Source organism: Castanea sativa, chromosome 9 (genome assembly GCF_040712315.1).
Source record: "Castanea sativa cultivar Marrone di Chiusa Pesio chromosome 9, ASM4071231v1".
NCBI classification, from domain to species: domain Eukaryota; kingdom Viridiplantae; phylum Streptophyta; class Magnoliopsida; order Fagales; family Fagaceae; genus Castanea; species Castanea sativa.
Window position 1 is genome coordinate 17,241,319 of NC_134021.1, and position 22,593 is coordinate 17,263,911.

Consider the following 22,593-nt stretch of genomic DNA (forward strand, 5'->3'; position numbering starts at 1 on the left):
AATGCCCCAAGTAAATGCTGCTGGGTTGTACGTAAGTTCCGAGCCGCTCGCAGAAGTTGATGTCGAGGAGTTGCAGCAACAAACAACTACATCTTTGCAATTAGACGATGGATGCACTACAATGGGAGGTTACACATTCCCATCTCACGATTATGCTGCCAATACTAGTGAAACACTTCAACCTCAAGAGACATATTTAGGGGTGGAAGACGAAGATCATTTTGTGAATAATGATGAAAATCTCGATGATATGGATGAGTACGAAGAGAGGATTGAGCAAGGCGACTTTGAGAAGGATGTGGATGACCATGAACTTGCTTCCAATTTTGAAGAGGAAAATATGGAGTGCCATGATGAAGGTGATTCGGACGATGATATTGGTGTCCAGCATGTTACAAATACGACCACTGCCTACACACCTCCTGCCGAGTCATTCTCCGCAAATACTTGAGAAAATATGGTTGATCCTTCACGTCTTCAGATACCATTTGTTTCTACTTGGGAAGATGGGATGCATTTTAATAAAGGGTTGACTTTTGCAAATAAAGAGGCGGTGAAGCGTGCATTGATAATATACGTAGCAAAGGATAATAGAAATTTTATAATCCGGAGGTCGACCAAAACTAAATTGTGCGCCGCGTGCATTGACACCAACTGCAAGTGGTACGTTGGGGCATTCATGAAGGCTAAATTAAATGGTTTGTGAATGGTCACGTCTTATGTGGGTCCACACAGTTGTATACCCTTTGGCCTGCAAAGAGACGGTAAAATGATGGATTCTAATTTTGTTGCATCAGAAATTGTGGGGAAATTGCGACAAAATCACACTGCTAGTATTGAAGAGCTCCGGGGCCACATAGATACTAAGTATAATCATAAGCTCTCTTACTATAAGGTATGGGATGCAAAACAAAAGGCAATTGCTAAGATATTTGGAGATTGGGAGGAGTCTTACCAAAGGTTGCGAAAGTTGTTGTTGGCATACTTGGATCAGGATTCGGGTACCCAGTACAGCTATTGGACCATACCTAGCCCTATAGATGGTACTACGTTACTGCGCTATGTATTTTGGGCATTCGCTCCATGCATTGCTGCATTTAGATATTGCAGGCCAGTGATCAGTATTGATGGGACTCATTTGTATGGTAAATATCGAGGGGTGTTGATGATTGCAATGGCAACGGATGCTAACCAAAAGGTTTTGCCTCTCGCCTTTCTTTGTTGTGGACAAGGAGTCGGGGGCTAGTTGGGGGTGGTTTTTAGAGTGTCTCGGGAATTCGATAGGGCATGTGATACCTAACGAGGGCATTTGCATTATTTATTTCGTGACATAAAGGTATCAAATGCGCCATTGCAGAGTGGCCTTTAGGTGATGATGGAAAGTTACAGGTACATCACCGATATTGCCTTCGACATGTTGCTAGCAACTTCAACACACACTTTGATGACCCGACTCTAAAGGCATTGGCCTTGAAAGCTGGATATGCGACTCATGACGCTAAATTTAAGTCCATAATGCAAACTATTAATGATGTCGAGATTAATGCACTGAGGAGGGTAGACCCTGATGATCCCCATCTTGAACGCTATATGCCATACACATATCTAATGAGTGAGGATGTGGAGAAATGGACCCAGTCACATGATGGTGGAAGACGTTACGGGGCAATGACAACCAATATCTCTGAGTGCTTTAATGGGGTACTTAAAGGTGCTCGCGGTTTGCCCATTGCTGCAATGGTTGAGTTCACTTGGTGCAAACTTGTTGCATATTTCCATGATCGACATAAACAAATTACTTCTGATTGCTCTCAAGGTAAGGTGTGGAGTGATTATGCAATGGGGATCTATAACACAAATTTGCAGAAAACTTCAGGACACACTGTGCGGGAATTAAATCATGAAACTGGTGTATATCAAGTGGTTACCCCATACAGCGACCATAGAGGTGGAGGGGGAAACCACAGTCATGAAGTGCACGTATTTGCTAGAACATATGGTTGTGGAAAGTGACAAAACATTAAGATCCCTTGTTCACATGCAATTAAAGTTTTGCAACAATTGCATCTCAATGCGACTAGCTATATTGACCCATGTTACAGTTTGGAGAACGCCATTCACACATATTCACATCAATTTGTGGTGCCAATGTCAGAGTCATTGTGGAGGGACGTTCGCGGACCACGGTGGGTGCCTGACCCAAGTCTGTTGCGGGCCAAAGGTCGCCCTGTGAAGTCAAGAATAAGAAATGAAATGGATGGGGTACGGCGAAAACGGGGAAGCCGGAACCCAGATTCGGACTTGAGGGAGATTCAACCGAGGCAGCGATGCGGAGTGTGTCATGAAGAGGGGCATAACCGCAGAAGATGTCCCAATTCCCTTGGGGGTTCGACAAGCGGTTCCCGTGGGGCTTCGACAGGCGGTAGTGCTACAAACTAGGCAAGTGCCTTTGTTGTTTTGATATAATATGCTCAGAATCTTATTTGGTTTTTGTTCTTCGCATTTAGGAACTAACAACTGCATTTTAATGTTTTTCAGGCGAGCGGAGGCTCGATTTTGGAATGGCATTGTACGTGGGAGTTGTAGTTATCTTCGGTATGGACAAGTGCTACGCGACCATGTTGTATCAGTATGGACAAGTGTTAGGCAACTATGTACACTATGTTGTATCGACTTAGTTTTTATTTTGTTTATTACTGAATGTTGTTGTAATTAAAGCAGTAGCTATCCATTGTACTCGTTACATTAGTTGCGTTGTGCAGCTTTTTTGCCTATAATGCCAGCAATCGTACTACTTCGGCATTAGTAGCACTTACTTCGGCAAGTTCAACCACAGGGGCCTTGTTTGAAGCAATGATAGCTAGTTATCAAATTGTATGCCTGATGTACACGGCCTTAAATTTGTATGGTCTGTACCTAAGAGGGCAACTATATTGCCCATGCCCAGTAACTAATTAATGTTTGTATACATTGCCCATGTGTTGTGTTCTAGATTTGGTTTACAGTTGCAGGGGGGAAGGAAAAAAATTTTCTGGTATACTGCTGCAGGGCATGCCAAGGCCTTGGCTGCGTGCCTTGGCCTTGGCTGCTGCGTGCCCATGCCTTGGCCTTGGCAGTACGCCCATGGGGGCTGCCTTGGCCTTGGCTGCATGCCCTACCTTGGCCTTGGCAGCACGCCCATGGGGGCTGCCTTGGCCTCGGCTGCACGCCATGCGCCTTGGCCTTGGCTGCTGCATGCACATGGGGGCTGCCTAAGGCCTGGCTGCCTTGGCCTTGTGCATGCCTTGGCCTTGGCAGCGTGCCCATGGGGGCTACCTTGGCCTTGGCAGCACGCCCATGGGGGCTGCCAAGGCAGCCAGGCCCTAGGCAGCCCCCATGTGCATGCAGCAGCCAAGGCCAAGGCGCATGGCGTGCGCAGCGTGCCAATGGGGGCTACCTTGGCCTTGGCAGCACGCCCATGGGGGCTGCCTTGGCCTTGGCTGCATGCCCTGCCTTGGCCTTGGCAGCACGCCCATGGGGGATGCCTTGGCCTCGGCTGCATGCCATGCGCCTTGGCCTTGGCTGCTGCATGCACATGAGGGCTGCCTAGGGCCTGGCTGCCTTGGCCTTGTGCATGCCTTGGCCTTGGCAGCGTGCCCATGGGGGCTACCTTGGCCTTGGCAGCACGCCCATGGCTGCCTTGGCCTTGGCTGCGTGGGCCTTGGCCTTGGCAGCACGCCCGTGGGGGTTGCCTTGGCCTTGGCTGCTTGCCTAGGAAGACTAACAGGAAAAAAAAAAAAAAACAACCCAGTAGAAATCGAGTCTTATAGACTCGATTTCTAGTGCAAATCGAGTTACAAAAACTCGATTTGTATACGACTTATTTACGAAAATACCACTGAGATAGAAATCGAGTGTCAGAGACTCGATTTCCACTGGGAATTTTTCCAGTGGCAATTGCCCGTAAATATTTTTCAACTCTCTGTCTGGCGTACTCGCTGGTAGGGAACTCGAGTTCCACTGATGGAAATCGAGTGTCTAATACTCGATTTGTATACGACTTATTTACGAAAATACCACTGAGATAGAAATCGAGTGTCAGAGACTCGATTTCCACTGGGAATTTTCCCCAGTGGCATTTAATCGTAAATATTTTTGAATTCTCTGCCTGGCGGACTCGCTGGTAGGGAGGTCGAGTACTGAATATAACTCGAGTTTCTAACACTCGATTTACAATTTAAATCGAGTGTTTAATACTCGATTTATGTAACTTATTTTTTTAATTTTTTTTAATCGCAGAACTATAAAAAGATGATGTAACGAACTTCTGCGAAATTCTATGTAAAGAAATGGAGGTGATGTGGAATCTGGTGCATGTCAAAAGAGTGTTCAAAAATAAAAAGGTTTTCTTAACACCTTGAAAATTGTTTAAAAAATAATTATAGGAAAAATATAATTTATGCACCTTAAAAAAAATGGAATTTGTAGAATATATGGTTGTTCACACTTAAACTTTTATTGCCAAGACTCCAGATAACAATGAAGTATGACAATTACAAAATATCGAAGTATGAAATTCCCAAATAAAAATTTGTTCAACGAAAGGCATAGATCCTACCATTTGAAAGATTTGAAGCCATGGGTTCTCTTGTAGTTGTAAGTTAACATTGCCTCCGTAATCATACTTTTTGTGTTTCATTTTATATTCCACCATCACAACTTACCACGAATTCATTTTAGTTTTCTTATAACATAACCAGAGTTTAAAATAAAAAATCAGAAACATGATATTCCACAATTTGTGGAAGATAAAGTGGAACACAAACGGTAGAATAGAGGAGTGTTATCCAATTTTCGTGGTGTGGGGGAGTCTTATAATCTACCCAGTCAAGTGTGGTAAGAAGACCAAATCTAGAACCAATCAGCTGCAGCTACTTTTCCTACTTCTCAGACTGATCAACGTTTTTGAGTTAAGGGTAACCAAGGCAGTTTTATGTCTGTTAAATGTGAGACCCTAGCTATCCTTCAAAAGATTCAGCTCTAATAATCAATTTCATCCCGTTAAGTTATAAATTCGTACTTTTGCATCATTGGTGTGACTCAAAATTGTAGACTTCAAGGATTTATTGGGCCCTTTGTGATGATTATGTTAAGTACTTTCAAACCATTTAAACTGACCTAGGAAAAGAAAAATTAAAAGCCTAGTAGAAGATAGACAAGATTGGGTATTATCAGAATTCAAGTTCTCCCTTTAAAAGAAACTCAGGGTACACTAACAAATTGGTGACCTCTTGTCCCATGAGAGAAGAAATAACAAAAAGATAATACAAATCTCGGCCAATTGGTTAAAAGATCAAACTGCATTGGGGCTTATGTAAACTACAAGGATAAAACAACCCTCTGCTAGCATTTCTAGATTTGGAAATGGTACAAAATAAAAATCCAATAGAATAAAGAGTACCAGACATAAAATGAAAAAATTAAGTCCCCCTAAAAAGCAACTCCAACTTAAAATAGAAACACCATACAATTATTATTGCACCCCGCTCCACCTAGCCCAGTCCACAAATTGCATCCCACCATATACATTGTTGGCAAATCGCACGCCAACTGTGAAAGCCATTGCAACGGGTGGAACCTGCTTTGCTATAGGAGATGCTTCTACCAGATGTTCCAGTCCATTGATGACCTGATAACGGGTGTTGGAAGAAACTGCAAGAAATACACCTGCAAGATTGGAGAGAAAACCAAAACCAATCAGCAGAAAAGAGTAGATACATGACAATTAAACCTCAAGTTATCGCTGAGAGCACAGGCTATATAGATGGCAGTGTGTTTGAGAGGAACTAAAGATTTAGTTATTAGCAACGATAAAGGTACTGAAAGAACTTTTAATGTGTTACTGAATGAAGCTTTTCTCTAGGTAAGGTGTTGAGTCAGACCATAGAATTGTCTTGCATTACTAATTACAAAGGAGGAATGAGGATAAGCCTTTACAAGATTGTAAATGACACAATGGAAGGGAGGTTCAAAGTAATCAACAATGAAGCATAATGAAAAATGATTCCATTAGTGCGAAAAAACTGAGGTTTTATACTGAGTTCTTCTATTGCATTTACCATGTAATTCCAAAAAACTATCATAGACCATATGACATAAGCCATGTCTAATTTATAGGTTAAATTTTCCTAATTGATAATTGGGCCATTCAAACTCATGCATGTACCTCCTGTCATGATATTTCATAGAAAATACAATTAGTGAAACAAGCTCAAGTCATGCACAAGCCTAATGGTTACCACAGTAATGTCATACCTTATCAGTCTTCTATCATTTTTGCTGTTGGACCATACTGCTTGCAAGGAATTATCCTGGAAAATGAGCAACAGAGTGTCAGACCTAATGACCAAAAGAGATCAAACACACAACCAGGTCATTTTATCAACCATATTAGACAAACTTACTATCAAATCAGCAAGAGCAGTTTCAAAATTGTATACCTCCGGTAGCTCCATTAACAGATCAGTATCTGGTGTCAAGTCCCACATATTCTGCAAACCAGAGAAGTTCATCACATAGTAAATGACAACCCTTGATCAGGCACATCTATTGGTGAAAATAAATTCTGCAACTAATAATTTAAAAAGCAAAAGTACACAAATAAAAATGCAAACAGACTGCTTACCTCAAAGGCATGAGCAGTCTCACCAGACGCATCCTAATTCAAAATCAAAACCAAGTAAAAGCATCAACAAGTAAGCATAACCATATAAACAAAACCTCCATTACACTAACCCTCTATCTGGTTGCTTATGCAAAGGAGTTACAATCTAGAAAAAACCAATTTTACAATCTTATTAAATAATTCATAGATTCAAAATTCAGAAACTCAGATAGAGTAACCCGTATAACTGTATTTTTCTAAATTCAGTGTTAATCTCAAATTTTTTAAGTACACCAAAGAGCCCAACACTTCCATTCCCTTTCCTTTGCCACAACCACAAAGCAATCAAACAGGGCAAGAACAATAATGCAACTCATACTCACATGAAGCTGTAAAATGTGACACTTATGAGGCTTAAAACTCTCAAACTTTGGAGCTATCTTGCTTCAAGCCAGTGTGTGGCGATTGAAGAGACCATCTATGTGTAATTGTAGTCACATGACTTTTTTTAATAATCATGTGACTTTTTTAGATAATACACATGAATAGTCTTATAAATCACCATGTAATGAGACTGACAACTTGTAGCAACTACAATAAAGTTAGTAAAACATCAAGGAAACATACCAAACCAAAACCTTTTGGATATTCTCAAAACTGATGGGGAACTAGTTAAGAACAATAAAAAATGCACCAGTTCAGAGATACCAAAAACTTGTATCAAGATCATACTTAAGGCAATGAGACTGACAACTTGTAGCAAATCTAAACAGTGAAGTAAGGCATACCCCACAGAGCAGCACTCTTCAAAAGTGGTGGCACAGGAATGTCGTCTTCTGATTTTTTTATACTCCTGACATATGGAGAAAAACTATGGTGAGGGAATGTTCCACTAGAAGAAAATAAAACCGCATACACCAAAAGATGAAATGCCACTTCATTCGGAAAAAAACCACAAAGTAGCTATTTCTTGTAAAAGATACTGTTCTCAGGCAGAAACTTGATGTGACATGATAGAGGTTAAATTGGACAAAATTATTCTTACCTATTAATTTTTCATGACCAATTGGATTGGATATACTAATCCCTTTGGAAATTTTAATCTTCCATGTGACATACATAACAACACAAGGATGGAAGTGGTATAATTGTATACAGCATGTAAAGATAATCTGTCACCTATCATTTTGTCCAAAAGTTGCAATTTGGACACCTTGAGGTCACCACAAACGATCTCAAGATTACTGCTGATCACTAAATCTCTCTGCCAGCAGAGAATTACCAGCCATGTGAGTTCGCCATCTTCGGCCAACTGCTGTGCACTTATGCTTGCTGGTGATAGTTAACCAAGAGTGATTACTTTCTTTTTTTTAAAGAAATTCCTTCCAAATCCAATATCGACCACCACCCACAATCCACAAGCAGAAAAATTCAGTAAGATATTCTCTATTTAATATAATCAAAGAATTTTCCAAGCACGGTACAGAAAATAGTCAATTCAATTCAATCCAATCCAACCCTTTACATATAGGACCAATCACAGACTTAGATATAATATCCATAAACACAGGACATGAATTACATTAGACACAATAGTGGATACTTTACATATCCACTTTTTAGTTCAAGAAGAAATGGTTTCTAGGAACAACTCCTATATATTTTCATCTTAAAACATATTTCATTACACATTTCAGAGAATAATTTTAACCAGTAAAACTTTCAAATGCATTTAACCTGTACAAATTAGTAGTCTCACTAAAATTACCAGCAGGTCTATTACCAGTCACATGGTCATTAATATGTGCACAAGATAGAAGCCTAAAGTGAAAGCATAGCTTCTTAAAATAACATAAACCTGCACATAAGACATAGAACAGAGAAACGGGCAAAGCAAAGCAAACATGTTCTTCCATTTCCCTTAAGTGGAAGAAGCATGATATGGCTTATCATGGATTACTTGCAGCAAAAAGCACTGCCACCGGGTTCCTAACTTAGTAACTGCCACATGAATGATGGCATCAGTAATGCACCATACCAAAAAGTGGAAAATGCCCAAAGAATACAAAGATTCTCAAATAAGTGATGGGAACAAAAAGTAAAATGACTACATACTAACCACTATTTAAAATTGCTAATAGAGCAAGAGCAGCAATTAGCATGTGACAGATATAAAGGAAGCATGTATATAGGAAGTATACCGCTTGGCTGTCATGATCAAATTTGCAATCCCTTGACCAATGATGCCACATCCGAAGCCAACTATTCCATACAGGATACCCTGGAAACAGACTTGGTTAATCAACAATAATAAATATGTCTGAAGTTCCACTATGTTTCAGAACAGATATGTATAAGTTACCTTATAAAAATATGTACCAATTCTGTGCTTTACAGTAAATCTACATCCTGACTTCACAGTAAAAGTAACTTTCAAATCATTATAGAAAAATCTTAGATATGGCTCTCAAAAGACTCATTGGATTGTCAACATACCTAGCCATATAATTGGCCACACTAGGCAATCGATGTGCATGCATGAATGAAGACCTTGCTTCATAAACCTTTTCAATTGACTCCATACGAATGAAAAAACACTTGACAGATGAAGAAGTTGGGTCTTTTTTCTTTCCTTCTTTGCCTCCATCCTTAAACACTAATCAATATAAAGAAAACATAAATTACACTAGATCTTTTAACAAGTCAAAATTGAAAAGACACATGTTCTATCGGTTAACATGTCACTGGCAACAAAACGATTAACTTGAATGATGTAAGAAGCATGAACTATATTGGATGATGAATGTGAAAGAACTTGATTGAAGGCATCAAGAACTATCCATTTGAATCTTGCCTCAAGGGAAAAGAGCTTGTCAAACAAAACCACAGTAATTGTGGAAAAGTTAAACATGTGTCAAAGTTGCTTACAAATCAATTGTACTTTCTAGAATTCTTTTCACACTAGCTGCACATCCTCCACACGTCATTCCCTGCCATACACACACAACACAAAAACACAACCAATAATAAACATAAGACAAATATATGAAGTATGTGCCTATATAACATAGAAATCTGTGTCTCAGTTCAGTGTCTAATTACCTTTTTTGAACCTTACGCCGTCGCGTATAATAAGGAGGAGGTCTTGCATGTCCTTCGTCAGATGCCTCAGGCCCAGCATTGTGTCCATGTTTGTGCCCTCCTGTCCCACAAGGAGGTGCCTTTGCTATGCGTTTCGGCCGACCTCTTGCCTCTGCAGGTAACCCAACAGGCTGCTCAACGTGAACATGGGGTGGGTCAATGCCCGAAGAAGGGCCAGTGGATGTACTGTGGGAGGGTGGCTGCAGGTGCATGTCAGGAGGGGTTAGATCAAGACCCAGGTCGAAGGAAGGAATGGGTGACAGCTCAGGAAATGACCGTGGGGTGGGTGGACGGATGTCAGACCCAGGACATGGATGTGGAGTGGGTGAAGGGATGGTGGTGGGGCTAGAGGATGGATGTGGGATGGGTGAGGGGATGGTGGGGCTAGGGGATGGATGTGGGATGGGTGAGGGGATGGTGGGGCTAGGGGATGGATTTGGGGTGGATGGGTGGGGATCGGGGGTAGGGACAACTCTCGGGGTAGCAACAGATGAACGAGACCCACGTCCGACAAGAGCTCTGCTTGTGCTTGGGCTTTGAGTAGGCGCTGCCGCAGGAGTAGCTGCCTCCTCATTCGGGGCCTCAGGGATAGGAGGTTGTACACGGCCAATCTCCTGCACTGCATTTAGCACATCAGTAATGTCCTTGTGGTCCTCGGTGCCCACTGGGTGACGCCTCAACAAACGGGCATATCCTTCAATCTGACATGAAAAAACCAGGTATATTAGTAATGCAATACCAGGTATATTAGTAATTCAATCGATAATAAAATAAACATTGGTTTCGAATTGGTTCTGCTAGTAATAATTGCAAGTTATAGAGTAGACAAAATGCTAATTAAAAATTCAACAAATAGAAAAGTTACCATTATAATCAATTTAGCACCGAGGACATTGATGAACCTCCGAGTTACCCTTTTGTACCAACCGAAGTACTTGTGTTGTGGAGGCATATCACCAAGCACTGCCTCACAACGCTGTTGAAGGCGACTACCCCACTCTGTAATATGCGCAGCATGTTTCCGCATCCAATCAACACCAACCTTCCCCCTCAAATCAATGGCATGAAGCGCTGTATCGGTGTCAACATTACGGGGAATTTCTTGGATCATCCCGAATTGACGAACGACACGATCCGGTGTATGTTTCTCTACTAGGTGGAAACATACAAGTGGCACCGTTGCCGTCCACACGGCCCTCCCTGCAACGCACCACGGCGGAAGGTCCTCGAATTCAGCTTCATACGGCTGCCACACCACCTACGACAGCCAAAAAACAAGCAACACATTAGGCAACAATGTTTATATGTCAAAGTTCACCAAACCTATATCTTGTTCCTAAACATATTAAATAAGGCATTTTCATACCTGGCCTGGCAACATTGAAGCTATTTGCTCGCGGTACCTGTCCAGAAAGATGTGGGCGGGCCTGTTTTTCTTGTTTGGGACCCACAACCACCTACAACCCAGAACAAGGGAGCATATTAACCGATATAACTTAGGAAATTTGACACAAAATTATAGTGTATAACCTCTATTTCAAATTGTTTAATATAGACTTAAATAATTCCTAGAAGCTTTTAAAATAAATAAATTGAAGTTACATGACGTGTATGAGGTAAAGACTTACTTCAGGGATAGTGGACCACGAACTGGAGGACCATAAGCATCCACTGACGGGCCATTAGTGACTGTCGGGCACAAATATGGGAACCTGGCCCATGCCCAATATTGGACCAACAACAAACACCCACCAATCTGATTAGCTTTCTTATCGCTTGCCCTGCATAACTCTCGGTACAACCATGCAAGGCAAGCACTTCCCCAGCTGTACCTTCGTGGGTTGCGAAGGTCTTCCAACTGCTGCACCCACATTAGATGCACCCTATCGCCGGATTTGTCCATGAAGATTGTGTCCCCTAGTAGCGCTAGGATGTAGCATCGTGCGTACTTATGCAACTGATCCTCTGTGGCATTAGGCGGCAATGGATTGGCAACAGCTTCCAAAAGCCGTTGGATGAGAATCCTCTGGCCATGAAGTTCCTTTCTCTGATTATTTACAGGTCGAAAGCCAAGGAATTCGTCACACACATTCTCCCATTCTTTCTGCGTGCTCCCAGTAATGACCTCGCCGTCAACAGGAAGCCCGAGAAGAACCTCCACATCTTGCAATGTGATGGTGACCTCACCATGTGGCATGTGGAAGGTGTGAGTCTCCTACCGCCATCGCTCCACTAAGGCCGTTATCAGGCCGTGGTCAATCTCTCTACCCGGGGTCCTGAGGAGTCCCTCCAAACCAAGTGCCTTAATGATGTCAACGACTCGGTCGTCCACCATTGGCTCTCGGTCGGAGAACTCTTCAGTGCGGACACGGCATTTAAGGGACCCTGGATCCTGCACAGAACAAAACCATGGATTAATATATGACAGCAAGTGTGTGTACATTGTATGAATCAAATGCGTGTACATTCGTTAAATATTTAGTGTTGTGCTTTACCTGCCCATTCCAAATAGCTTCTGACCGATGGTTGGCCTGCAACGTTAACACCGACTGGTCAATGGGGCCAGGCTGTGCGTGGTCAATCTGTCCAGCATTTGCAGCAGCCATACTGCAAAAGAATGATAAGCAATTAGCACGTAATAGACATTGAAAACAAAAAGAAAAACATAGATATATGAATTGGTGCTGCACTTGGAATTTATTTCAATTTTTACAATGAATCAATCATTCTTAATTAAATGGAAGTTGTTCCTATTATGTTCACTTTCTTGGTAGTGGTTCTTGTATAGGTGAGTATTGGGATTGAGCTATGGAGACATAATAGCAAATACTAGGCGCTTGTTGAATGGTGATGCTATGGAGCCTATGGATCCATGGTATAAATGGTTTAAAGGAACTATTGACAAAACTGCTGCAAAGGAAGGAGGGAATAGCTACATTATTTGTGGAACTATAGAGGAAGTCAATGAGACAACTCTAAGGATAACAGAGCTACCAATCCGTAGATGGACACAAGATTACAAGGAATTCCTGGAATCTATTTCTTCTAGTAATAAACAATGCAAAGATCCTTTCATTGAGGTAAACCCAGCATTCAACAAGCGCCTAATATTTGCTACATATTGAGGTAAACCCACTAGCTGTATAATGAACTCGCTATATAAATGGTGAAATTCTAGGAATGTCAAGCAGCAATTTCTACATATGGTGGAAGTATAGAGAAAGCTACACTGCTACAATGCATAACCAAAATTAACTGGAAAAGTTAACTTTTGGATTAATGAATGAATGAACAAAATTTTTCAGAGACAGTCAAGGAAGAGGAAATTGAACATTTACGTTCAGTTCTCAAGCAAACAAAAATGCTTTCCACTTATGAGAAGCATACAAATATACATACACATCAACTCCAACGTTCAAGCACTTGACACAATTTGATGTCTTCCCTCCATGTCTCAAGCACCCCCGAATCAAGTGTAACTGATAAAGTATTCATATCCAAGTCTTTACAAGGTTCAAGCACCTAACACAAAATATGATGTCTTCCCCTCATGTCTCAAGCCCCAAAATCAAGTTTCACTATGAAAGAACTTCAAACAACAATAATAATTATGCAGGAGCCAACCCTGACATTTTTTCTCAATATGTTTGGAGGTAGAGGCATCACCAATCAACTTGCTGGAAAGAGGAAACAATACAATGAGGACTATCCCAAGATTGATAACCTGAATCCTGATGGAAGCCTACAGGCTTTAAGTTAGTAGAAGGAGATCATCACTTAAAACCTTGATTTTTATAAAGGACAAAGCAAATTCTTAGTGCTGGGAATACAATCCTATGTCCTTCCTGTAGTGTTTGACTGACAGAGGCTCATTTGAAGGTCCAACATCCATGCTATTTTGCATGTATGAGATCAAGGTTGAGGTACTCCAAGTAAAATTTTGCCAGCTCTTTGAAAGCCAGTTAATCAGCCCAAGTTTGGACTGGACCAGTGGACCTATATTTTCTTTTGAAATTTCGCACTAAGAACAACTTCTACCATCTATTATTGATTAAAAAGATATTTGGGTGCATCTCAAATGGTTATATAGTTTCTTTTCATAGAATGTGAAGACAAGGCTTAGCTTGATCCTATTAGAAGTTTTTTTTTTTTTTAACATACTGTTGGGTGTGAGTCTTTAGATCTTTGGAAGAATCATTTAAATCTTTTAGGCAGAACGGCAAATCAGAAAGTCACCAGTCATAAACTCACAGGCCCTATCCAGAGAGGAGAAAGTAGAGGGGAGGTTTGAGAAAAATTTGGAGCATCGAATTATTTTTTCTTGAAAACTGCAAAATCTTTTATGGAGAAAATGCTAGTGAAAGACTTAATTGGGGCTTTCTTTTGGAATGAAAATGATGAGCTATAAGTCCTATACCAATCGGAAACTTGTTAGATTGAGACCTATGAAGATAAACACAGCAAATTTACTTCATGCACGAACACATAGACATCTCAATACACATTGAGCAGGTATATGGATAGACAATAGACAGATATTGACAGAGAGAGGCAGATAGATTTATAGAGATGAGTAATTACTTAATTTCAATAGAAGAAACTGCTTTAGAATAAGTAGTACACAAACAGTGGCTGAAGATGACAAAATACTCCCTGCAATTATCGTTCAATCCATTTTCTTCAGAGCCATAGATGCAGAAACCAAATCTTTAGCAGTCACTGGCTTGTGCAGCTGCATTCATGCACAAAATTTTAAGTAAGGTGGCTGGAAGAGCCTGTGAAACCCTTTTACTCGATTAATGTCAACTAAAGTTAATGGTATTAACTATTAACCACAAAATAATCACAGAAGGTAGGAACAGATTAATAAAATTCATGGGATTATTAATTTAAGAGATTGCCGAATTGTATCTTATACTCAGGAACTGACAAAGGTTGAAATAAGGATGGTTAAGCTACCAAAGAAAAATACCCTGAATGGAGAGTCAAACCAAAATGCTATTCAGCTAGTGTTGTCTAGAAAACAAATAAAAATCGAAACAAAAATAAAAAAATGAAATAAAGAATAGAAGCACCAACCGTTTTGACGCCAGTGAGAAGCACCACTAGCGGCAGTGGGTGGAGAGCTACGACTGTGAGAAGGTGGAGAGCTTGTGAGAGAGGGAGAGTGAGAGGGTGAGTGACAGAGAGTGGAGAGAGGCGCGAGAGAGAGGACAGGTCTGTGCGAGAGACTTGGCTTAATTTTGAAAAACCCCTATTAGAAATCGAGTCTCAAAGACTCGATTTCCAGCACTTCAATAACTTCCACGTGTTGTCACGTCACATGTAAACCGAGTATTTAAGAGTCGATATATAAATCGACTCTTAGAGACTCGATTTCCAGGTGGCCGCCACGTGGAAAAATCGCCACATCAGATGTGATCAGGCCATGGAAGTCGAGTATATAAGAGTCGATTTATAGGCTCAAAATCGACTCCCTAAGAGTCGAGATGTTAGTAATCTATATACTTCTAAATCGCTGCCTACTAACTATATACTTCCATAAATATGGCTAATTGCCCATTTTCTCCGTATGTTTGGATAGAACTTATTGCTGAAAATTGAAAACTGAAAACACTGTAGCAGAATAATTTTTAAATGAGTAAAAAACACTGTCCATGCCAAAAGTTACTGTTCATTGGCCTAAAATTACTGTTCATGGCCAATGAACAGTAACAAACACGCGTAAAAAAAAAAAATTTCTGGACGTGGACGTGCGTTTGCCTATCCAAACGCCCTCTAAGACTGGGGATGCTACGACACCGTTTAGGATAGGAAGGGAAAAAGCGATGAAAAAGAACTATTGGCAAGAGCTTTGTTTTGAATGACACTAATCATGAAGTAATGTAAATTGAAGAATGCAGTTCATTCCTTAGTTGCATCACTCAAAAATATAAAAAATTTATTTATTTAATTATTTTTTTGAGAATTGGGACAATTTAAGCTAAAGATCACAGGAAGAAACTTTTGTAATAGACCACTGCCATGGGTCTTAGGAACTCATTTTTTTACAAAGTTCCCTCAGTATTATTACACCGTGACATGTTCACATTGTTGTTCAAGCACTGCCCTCGTTAGATCTGGGCCTTTCGAGCAACATTTTGAGTCATCAACTAGATCCACATTGCCATTTGAGCACTGTACTCATTAGATCCAATTGTTTTAAACATAGTTTCAAGTCATCAACCACACCATCACTCAAAAGATTTGAACTTGATCCACTTGTAACCTAGATTTCTCATTCTATTTAGGTTACTCTAGATGGATCAAATTACATTTGTTAGGTCCAACTCAATTCTGTGTCAGTTTTCTCAAGGGGTGTAACTTTTTTTTTTGAGAAAGAAGGGGTGTAGCTTTTGGTTGTATGTCACTAACAATCTCAAAAGGCCTGGCTAAGTCAAATGAAGCCTTCTAGACACACCTCATTGAATGGGATAACAATCACCATAAAATCATTACTTGATTGGTGCAACATTTGTATTCCTTTTATCTTAACATTGTTTAGTTGTTTTGATGCTGAAAGTGAAAGACAAATTGGACTTGTTCAACATTCATAACGAACAAACCACTAATTATACATAATTCATAATTCATAACTGTCAATTTATTGACAAATCTAAAACTCCAAATGATTCACCAATTTTTTCACATCTTCCATTATGTTTTTGTCTTGTGATAAGTCCAAATTGAGTGTGTTTTCTAAGAGTAAGAGTGATGTTTAGTTCACACACACATTGTGGTACATAAAGTACACATGCACGATTTTGCACAGAACTCGTCACTTCACATGTTCTGTGTGCACTAGTTATTACTTATTACCCTTTTAAAATGCATGTGAGTGAGATGCAAAAGAGTCTATACAAAATTGTGTTTCCCTAATTACAGAATTACAATTTATTTTACCCAATCTGTTGTCAAGATCAAGATGTGGTTTGGGGAGCTATATAGTTTTCGACCACGTCAAAAAAAGATCCTTAGACCACGACCTACAAGATTGAACGAGATCCTTTCAATCCATTTACAGGTTGAGACTTAAAAGCGAGAGAATGACTAATAGTCTAATACAAGATGACTCAAGCCTGCCAGATTAGACATTGTTCCTTTTATCTTAGAGGAATAAACTTTCCACTGATTATACTTAGTCAAGTGAAAACGTCTAGGTTCTTATCTTGGTTCATGTTAGAGCATATGAATGCAAACATTTGTCTTCTATTCTTATTTGTAAATTGTAACCACACAATTGACCATTTATCCATGACTAATTCACAATTTTTCCACGCTTCTTTCTTGTTAAAGTCCTAAATTAACGGAAGTAATGTCACTTTCATGTGAATTATAAAAAGAGTGTTGCTAGAGTTATAAGCCTTATGAATTAATGTGTTAACAATTTTAAGTGACATCAATTATATTATTGTCACTTAAAAAAAAAAGATTGGTCATAAATTTTTAGCAAAATTGATAATAATTTAAACATTTTTTTTTATAATATGAGTTTAATGAAAATTTTGTGTGACAAAATTTATTGAATTATACATGCTTATGCAACTAGAAAACTAATCAATTCCAAGAAGTTTGTAAATTGAATCCGTCTCATATGTGGGGTGAAAAAAAAAAACTATCATCATACTTGACATTTGATCACTTGAAAAATTCCTAGGGGCATACTGCAATGTGAACATATTCTTAGTCGTGAATTTTGTACACAAAGGGATGGGACCCCATTGCATATAAATAAGAAACTTCAATATTTCTTGGCACAAACTTACCAATAACTAGATAGAACATACAGTTATAGAACACCTAGAATGAATCTTGTACAGGGTGCAGGCCCAGGCCCGTTGAACTTCGGGCCATGGCCCATGACCCGACGCACGGACTCAGGCCGTTGGGCCTTTGACCTTAATCTGAACACATCTTCAGGCCCAATTAAAGCCCAAATACCAAGACAGGCCTGTCTCCCTTTAAACGTGTCAGAAACACATTTATGTCGATCACGCTACTCCGTAAACGGGAGGAGCGCATGCCGAGAACGCCTTACATTCTCGGTTGCCTGGTACTGCCTTGGGGAATATCGTTGCCGGATGGGCTTTTGGAGGTGTGATTCAGTTCCAATGCCACTACCACTTTCCCACCAGAAACCCACCTAAAGATGATAGAATTGGACCCTCATTTACACTAGCAAGGGGGAGTAATCATGGCACCTCCACTTATCTAAGGCTATAAATAGGAGAATGAAGAGAGAAATGAGGGTTGGCAATTCCGGAGAGAGAGAGAGAATTGGTAAGAAGGAACGACCAGACTAAGAAAGGAGAGTGACATTGTGAGAAAAGGGTTTGGAGAAATAGAAGAATATTTGGGTCATCGAGCACAGGACTACCCATAATAGGAAATCTAAAACCCACAATACAAATATATTGTGAGCCCAAGTAGAGGTTAAGCCCAACAACCATATTTTGGGTACGCATAATTGGCGTCGTCTGTGGGAATCTCCCATGAAGCTATGGTTCTATTAGGACGTGCACGGGAAAATGTCTGGGGGTCAATCAGGGAGTTATGCTAAAAGTGGCTCTAGGAGGTCCTCTTGGGGCTCCACCTGGTGGAAAAGAAGGCAGAAGAGACACAAAGATAGGGAGTATGAGGAGGAAGGGTAGTTTGCCCTGGAGAAAGGTCATTTCAAACATATCGGACAATGTTCGGTGCTTTTTGGCGTAATCGTTTCGACGAAAAGGATGAAGAACTTGAGTGAAGGGACAAAGAACTTGAACATTTACGTAGGTTGGTGAGGGATTTGGAGATGGAAGCGAGAGGCAGGCGTCAGAGAAGGGACCATGAGGAGCGAGGAGAAGGGTCGACTAGTGTGGGAGGTCATTATGGACACCGGGATCTCATCGACACCAGGATCACTCGCGAGAATATGCTGACTGGGACTCGATTTCCTCAGAGGAGCGATGACCCCGAAACGCTGCCATGGACGCTATAAGCCGGGCATTGCATCGAGTTGCCTGATCACTATTTTCAAGGAACATTGAAGGGCCCCTTATGCCGAGCAGATTTACATGGCTGCCGTTCAATTCTTACGATGGAAAGATGGACCTGGTAGAACATGTAAGCCATTATATTCAAATGATGTCTTTGCACTCTCATAACGATACACTGATGTGTAAGGTATTTCCTTCGAGTCTTGGTCCCACTGCTTTGAGGTGGTCCAATGGACTGAGGAAAGGATCAATCCACAGCTTTTCCGAGTTGATTTAGGAGTTTGGTGTCTGATTCATGACCTGCAGCCGAGTTCCATAGCTTGTGGATGCTCTGTTATTAATGAAAATGAGGGTTGGCGAAACCCTTTGTAGCTACGCTAATTGGTACTGGGAGTTGTACAACGAAATTGGTGGAGGTAATGAAAAGATTGTGACAAGTACTTTTCGGATGGGATTACCCGAGGATTTTGAGTTACGAGACTTGTTGACAAAGAGGCCTCCCGAGGATATGAGGCAGTTAATGAGGCACATTGAAAAGTATAAACGGTTAGAGGATGACTGATTGCAGAGCAAAGGTAAGGCCCCGGTCATAAATACGCCTCGGCTGAATGGTTTTCAAGCAAAACCCTGGAAAGATTTAAGGATCCAGGGGCTGGGCGCGTAAATCGGGGAAGTGAATGTGACATTCAAGGAGCCGGTGCATAGGATTATGGATCGGATAAAAAATGAGCCATATTTTCGGTGGCCAAATAAGATGGGGGGAGATTTGTCTAAGAGAAATCAGAATTTGTATTGTATTTACCATAAAGATAAGGGGCATACCACCGAACAGTGCAGGGTGTTAAAAGATTATCTAGAGCAATTGGTGAAGGCGGGATACTTGAAAGAATTCGTGGTGGATCCTAAGAATTAGGGAGCTGGGTAGGGCGCTCGGCCTTGAGGGAATCATTTCCCACCCCCACTGGGAGTGATAGAAGTCATCCACTCAGCCCCAAGAGGCATTCAGGTGTCCAGCAGAAGAGGGGTATTGGCCGTGGTACCGACGAAAAGTTGCACGGGTGATCAACCCACCGAGAAGAAGTTGAGGTATACTTGGGAGCCTATCGCCTTTAATGACGAAGACCTGGAGGGCATGATTCAGCCACACGATGATGCTTTGGTGGTTATAGTCCGAATAAATGATTTTGTAGTAAAGAGCGTAGTGATAGATCAGGGGAGTGGTGCCGAGGTGATGTATGCAGACCTGTACAGGGGGCTTGGCTTGAAGAAGGAAGATCTGTCTAAGTACGATACGCCACTGATGGGGTTTGATGGCCAAATGGTGATCCTAGAAGGGCAGATCTCGCTTCCTGTAAATATGGAAGGCAAGGAGGTGGTGGTAACATTTATAGTGGTTGCTTCATTTTCTCTTTACATGATGATCCTAGGGAGGCCGTGGATTCATACAATGGGGGAAGTATCGTCCACTCCGCATGTGAAGGTCAAATTCCGCACAAAGCAAGGTATTACCATAGTGAGGGGTAACTAGAAGTGGCTAAGCAATGCTTGGTAGCCGCAATTGGCCAGGGAAAAAAAAAGGAGTCAATCGAAGAGGCTCCCTTATAGCAATTACAAGAATCCCAAATGGAAGTGGGGGCTAGCTGTGTTGAGGACTTGGTATGAGTAAGGATATTGCCGAATGATGATAGGATATTTCTGATAGGAGCAAGTGTGGAGAACAAAGAAAGGGTAGAGATGCTTCTGTCCCTTGTGCAAAATGTGGACATGTTCGCTTAGAGCCCGTATGAGGTGCCCGAGGTGGATCTTGAATTCATAGTTCACAAACTTAACGTGGACCCCTTACACCCCCCAAGAAATAGAAGCCGAGGAGATCGGCTAAGGAGCACGTTGAAGCTGTCAGGCAAGAGGTTAAGCGACTCAAGGAAGCCGGGGCAATAAAGGAGATATTTTTTTCTAGAATGGCTTGCGAATACCATCGTGGTAAAAAAGAAAAATGGCAAGTGGAGGGTTTGTGTTGACTTCACTGACCTGAACCGAGCATGTCCGAAGGATCCGTTTCCTATGCCAAAGATTGATCAGCTGGTAGATGCCACTTTTGGGCACCCGAGGATGAGCTTTCTAGACACTTTTCAGGGTTATCATCAGATCGCCTTGGCTGCTGAGGATCAAGAGAAGACGGCGTTTATTTCACCTGGCGCTAACTACCATTATACCGTGATGCCATTTGGGTTGAAAAATGCTGGGGCCACATATCAACCGATGATGACAAGAATTTTTAGAGATAAGATTGGGCACACAGTTGAGGTCTACATTGATGATATGGTGGTAAAGAGCAAACGGGAGATGCAGCATATTGGTGACCTCAAAGAGGTGTTCGAAGTGCTTCGATGGCACAAGCTGCACCTCATTGTCGAGAAGTGTGCTTTCGGAGTAGGGGCTGGCAAGTTCTTAGGGTACTTAATCACTAACCAAGGAATAAAAGTCAACCCTGATCAAATTGAAGTAGTAAAATGCCTCAAACCACCGAGCAATCCAAAGGAAGTTCAAGTACTAATCGGTATGTTAGCTGCCCATAACCGGTTTATTTCTAAGTCTATTGATCGATGCCATCCATTTTACCAACTTCTAAAAAAATAGAAGGGATTCTAATGGAACGAAGAGTGTGAAAGGGCTTTCTAGGGTTTGAAGGAGTATTTGACATGAGCCCCTCCGTTGATAGCCCCAAAGCCTGGAGATGACTTATACATGTACCTTTCAGTGTTTGAACATGCAGTAAGTGCCGTGCTATTGAGAGACCAGGGTGTACAACAACCTATATTCTATATCAGTAAAGCCTTGGTTGATTCCGAGACGAGGTATTTACCTTTAGAGATGTTGGTGTTGGCATTAGTTTATGCCACGAGGAAGCTACCCCACTACTTTTAGGCTCATATTGTTTACATATTGACTGAGTATCCTCTGCAGTTGTTATTGAAGAGATCTGATTTCATAGGAAGAATAACTAAGTGGGGAACTTGGCTAGGCTCTTTTGATATTAGGTATAGGCCTAGAAGCTCGGTGAAGGGTCAAGTCCTCGTTGATTTCATTGCAGAGTTTTCCTCGAGGGTGGGGAAGGAGATGGTTTGCCCCGTTGAGGTAATCCCATGAAGGGTATTTGTGGACGGTGTGTCTAGCGCATTAGGAACCGGGGCTGGGATCGTAGTCATCACCCTAGAAGGAATAAAATTAGAGCATTCCTTTAGGTTGGGCTTTAAGGCCTCCAATAACGAAGCTGAGTATGAGGCCTTGCTGGTCGGATTGAGAGTTGTTTTAGATCTTGGTGCTAAAGAAGTAGAGGTCTACTTGGACTCTCGGTTGGTGGTCAATTAAGTATAGGGAAGCTTTGAGGCCAAGGATCCCCAGATGATGGAGTACTTACGATTGGTGAAACAAACTATGGATCGCTTTCTAAATGTTTGAGTGGTTCAGGTAGCCAAGGGGTAGAGCCGGCACGCCGATTCTTTGGCCATATTGGCATCATCCTTAACGAGGAAATTCCTCGGTTAATAAAGGTGGAGCTAGTAGCAGAACCGAGTATCAATACAAGAGTAAGTGTTTCGCTTATGACAACGGTTGAGCCATGTTGGATGGACTCGATCATCAACTTTTTAGACGAGGATCAAGTGCCTACTGATGAGAAGGAAGCAGAAAAAGTACGCCGGACAGCTGCTCGGTATTGGCTATCGACTGATAGCAAGTTGTATTGAAGATCTTTTGACGGGCCTTTCCTACAGTGTTTGCACCCCATTAAGA

General features: G+C 41.3%; 3 protein-coding genes across 3 annotated transcripts; all 3 read right to left on the reverse strand.

Moving 5' to 3' along the window:
• Positions 1 to 5,301: 5,301 nt before the first annotated feature.
• LOC142608846 (protein RETICULATA, chloroplastic-like) lies at positions 5,302 to 9,225 on the reverse strand. The gene is made up of 5 exons (XM_075780508.1): positions 9,208 to 9,225; positions 9,006 to 9,056; positions 8,845 to 8,924; positions 7,432 to 7,496; positions 5,302 to 5,706 (listed from the first exon to the last, which is right to left on the reverse strand). Exons 1-5 carry the CDS (start codon positions 9,223 to 9,225, stop codon positions 5,513 to 5,515), a joined length of 408 nt encoding a protein of 135 aa, XP_075636623.1. The 3' UTR covers positions 5,302 to 5,512.
• A 516-nt stretch (positions 9,226 to 9,741) lies between these two features.
• Positions 9,742 to 10,736, reverse strand: LOC142609697 (uncharacterized). Its single transcript, XM_075781357.1, has 2 exons — positions 10,650 to 10,736; positions 9,742 to 10,485 (listed from the first exon to the last, which is right to left on the reverse strand). The coding sequence occupies exons 1-2, from the start codon at positions 10,734 to 10,736 to the stop codon at positions 9,742 to 9,744; spliced, it is 831 nt and encodes a 276-aa protein (XP_075637472.1).
• Positions 10,737 to 11,408: 672 nt separating this feature from the next.
• On the reverse strand, positions 11,409 to 11,981 carry LOC142608847 (serine/threonine-protein phosphatase 7 long form homolog). Its single transcript, XM_075780509.1, has one exon. It carries the CDS (start codon positions 11,979 to 11,981, stop codon positions 11,409 to 11,411), a length of 573 nt encoding a protein of 190 aa, XP_075636624.1.
• Positions 11,982 to 22,593: the final 10,612 nt, after the last annotated feature.

Bases quoted from the DNA above. Each gene is read 5' to 3' on its own strand.
- LOC142609697 (XM_075781357.1), bottom strand. From the start codon at position 10,736: ATGCCTCCACAACACAAGTACTTCGGTTGGTACAAAAGGGTAACTCGG. The intron at 10,486-10,649 runs GTAACTTTTCTA...TTTTCATGTCAG, and splicing joins GTGCTAAATTGATTATAATG to ATTGAAGGATATGCCCGTTT.
- LOC142608847 (XM_075780509.1), bottom strand. From the start codon at position 11,981: ATGCCACATGGTGAGGTCACCATCACATTGCAAGATGTGGAGGTTCTT.
- LOC142608846 (XM_075780508.1), bottom strand. The intron at 7,497-8,844 runs GTATACTTCCTA...TCCATATGTCAG, and splicing joins TTGATCATGACAGCCAAGCG to GAGTATAAAAAAATCAGAAG. The intron at 5,707-7,431 runs GTATGCCTTACT...CCAATCTTGCAG, and splicing joins GAAGAGTGCTGCTCTGTGGG to GTGTATTTCTTGCAGTTTCT.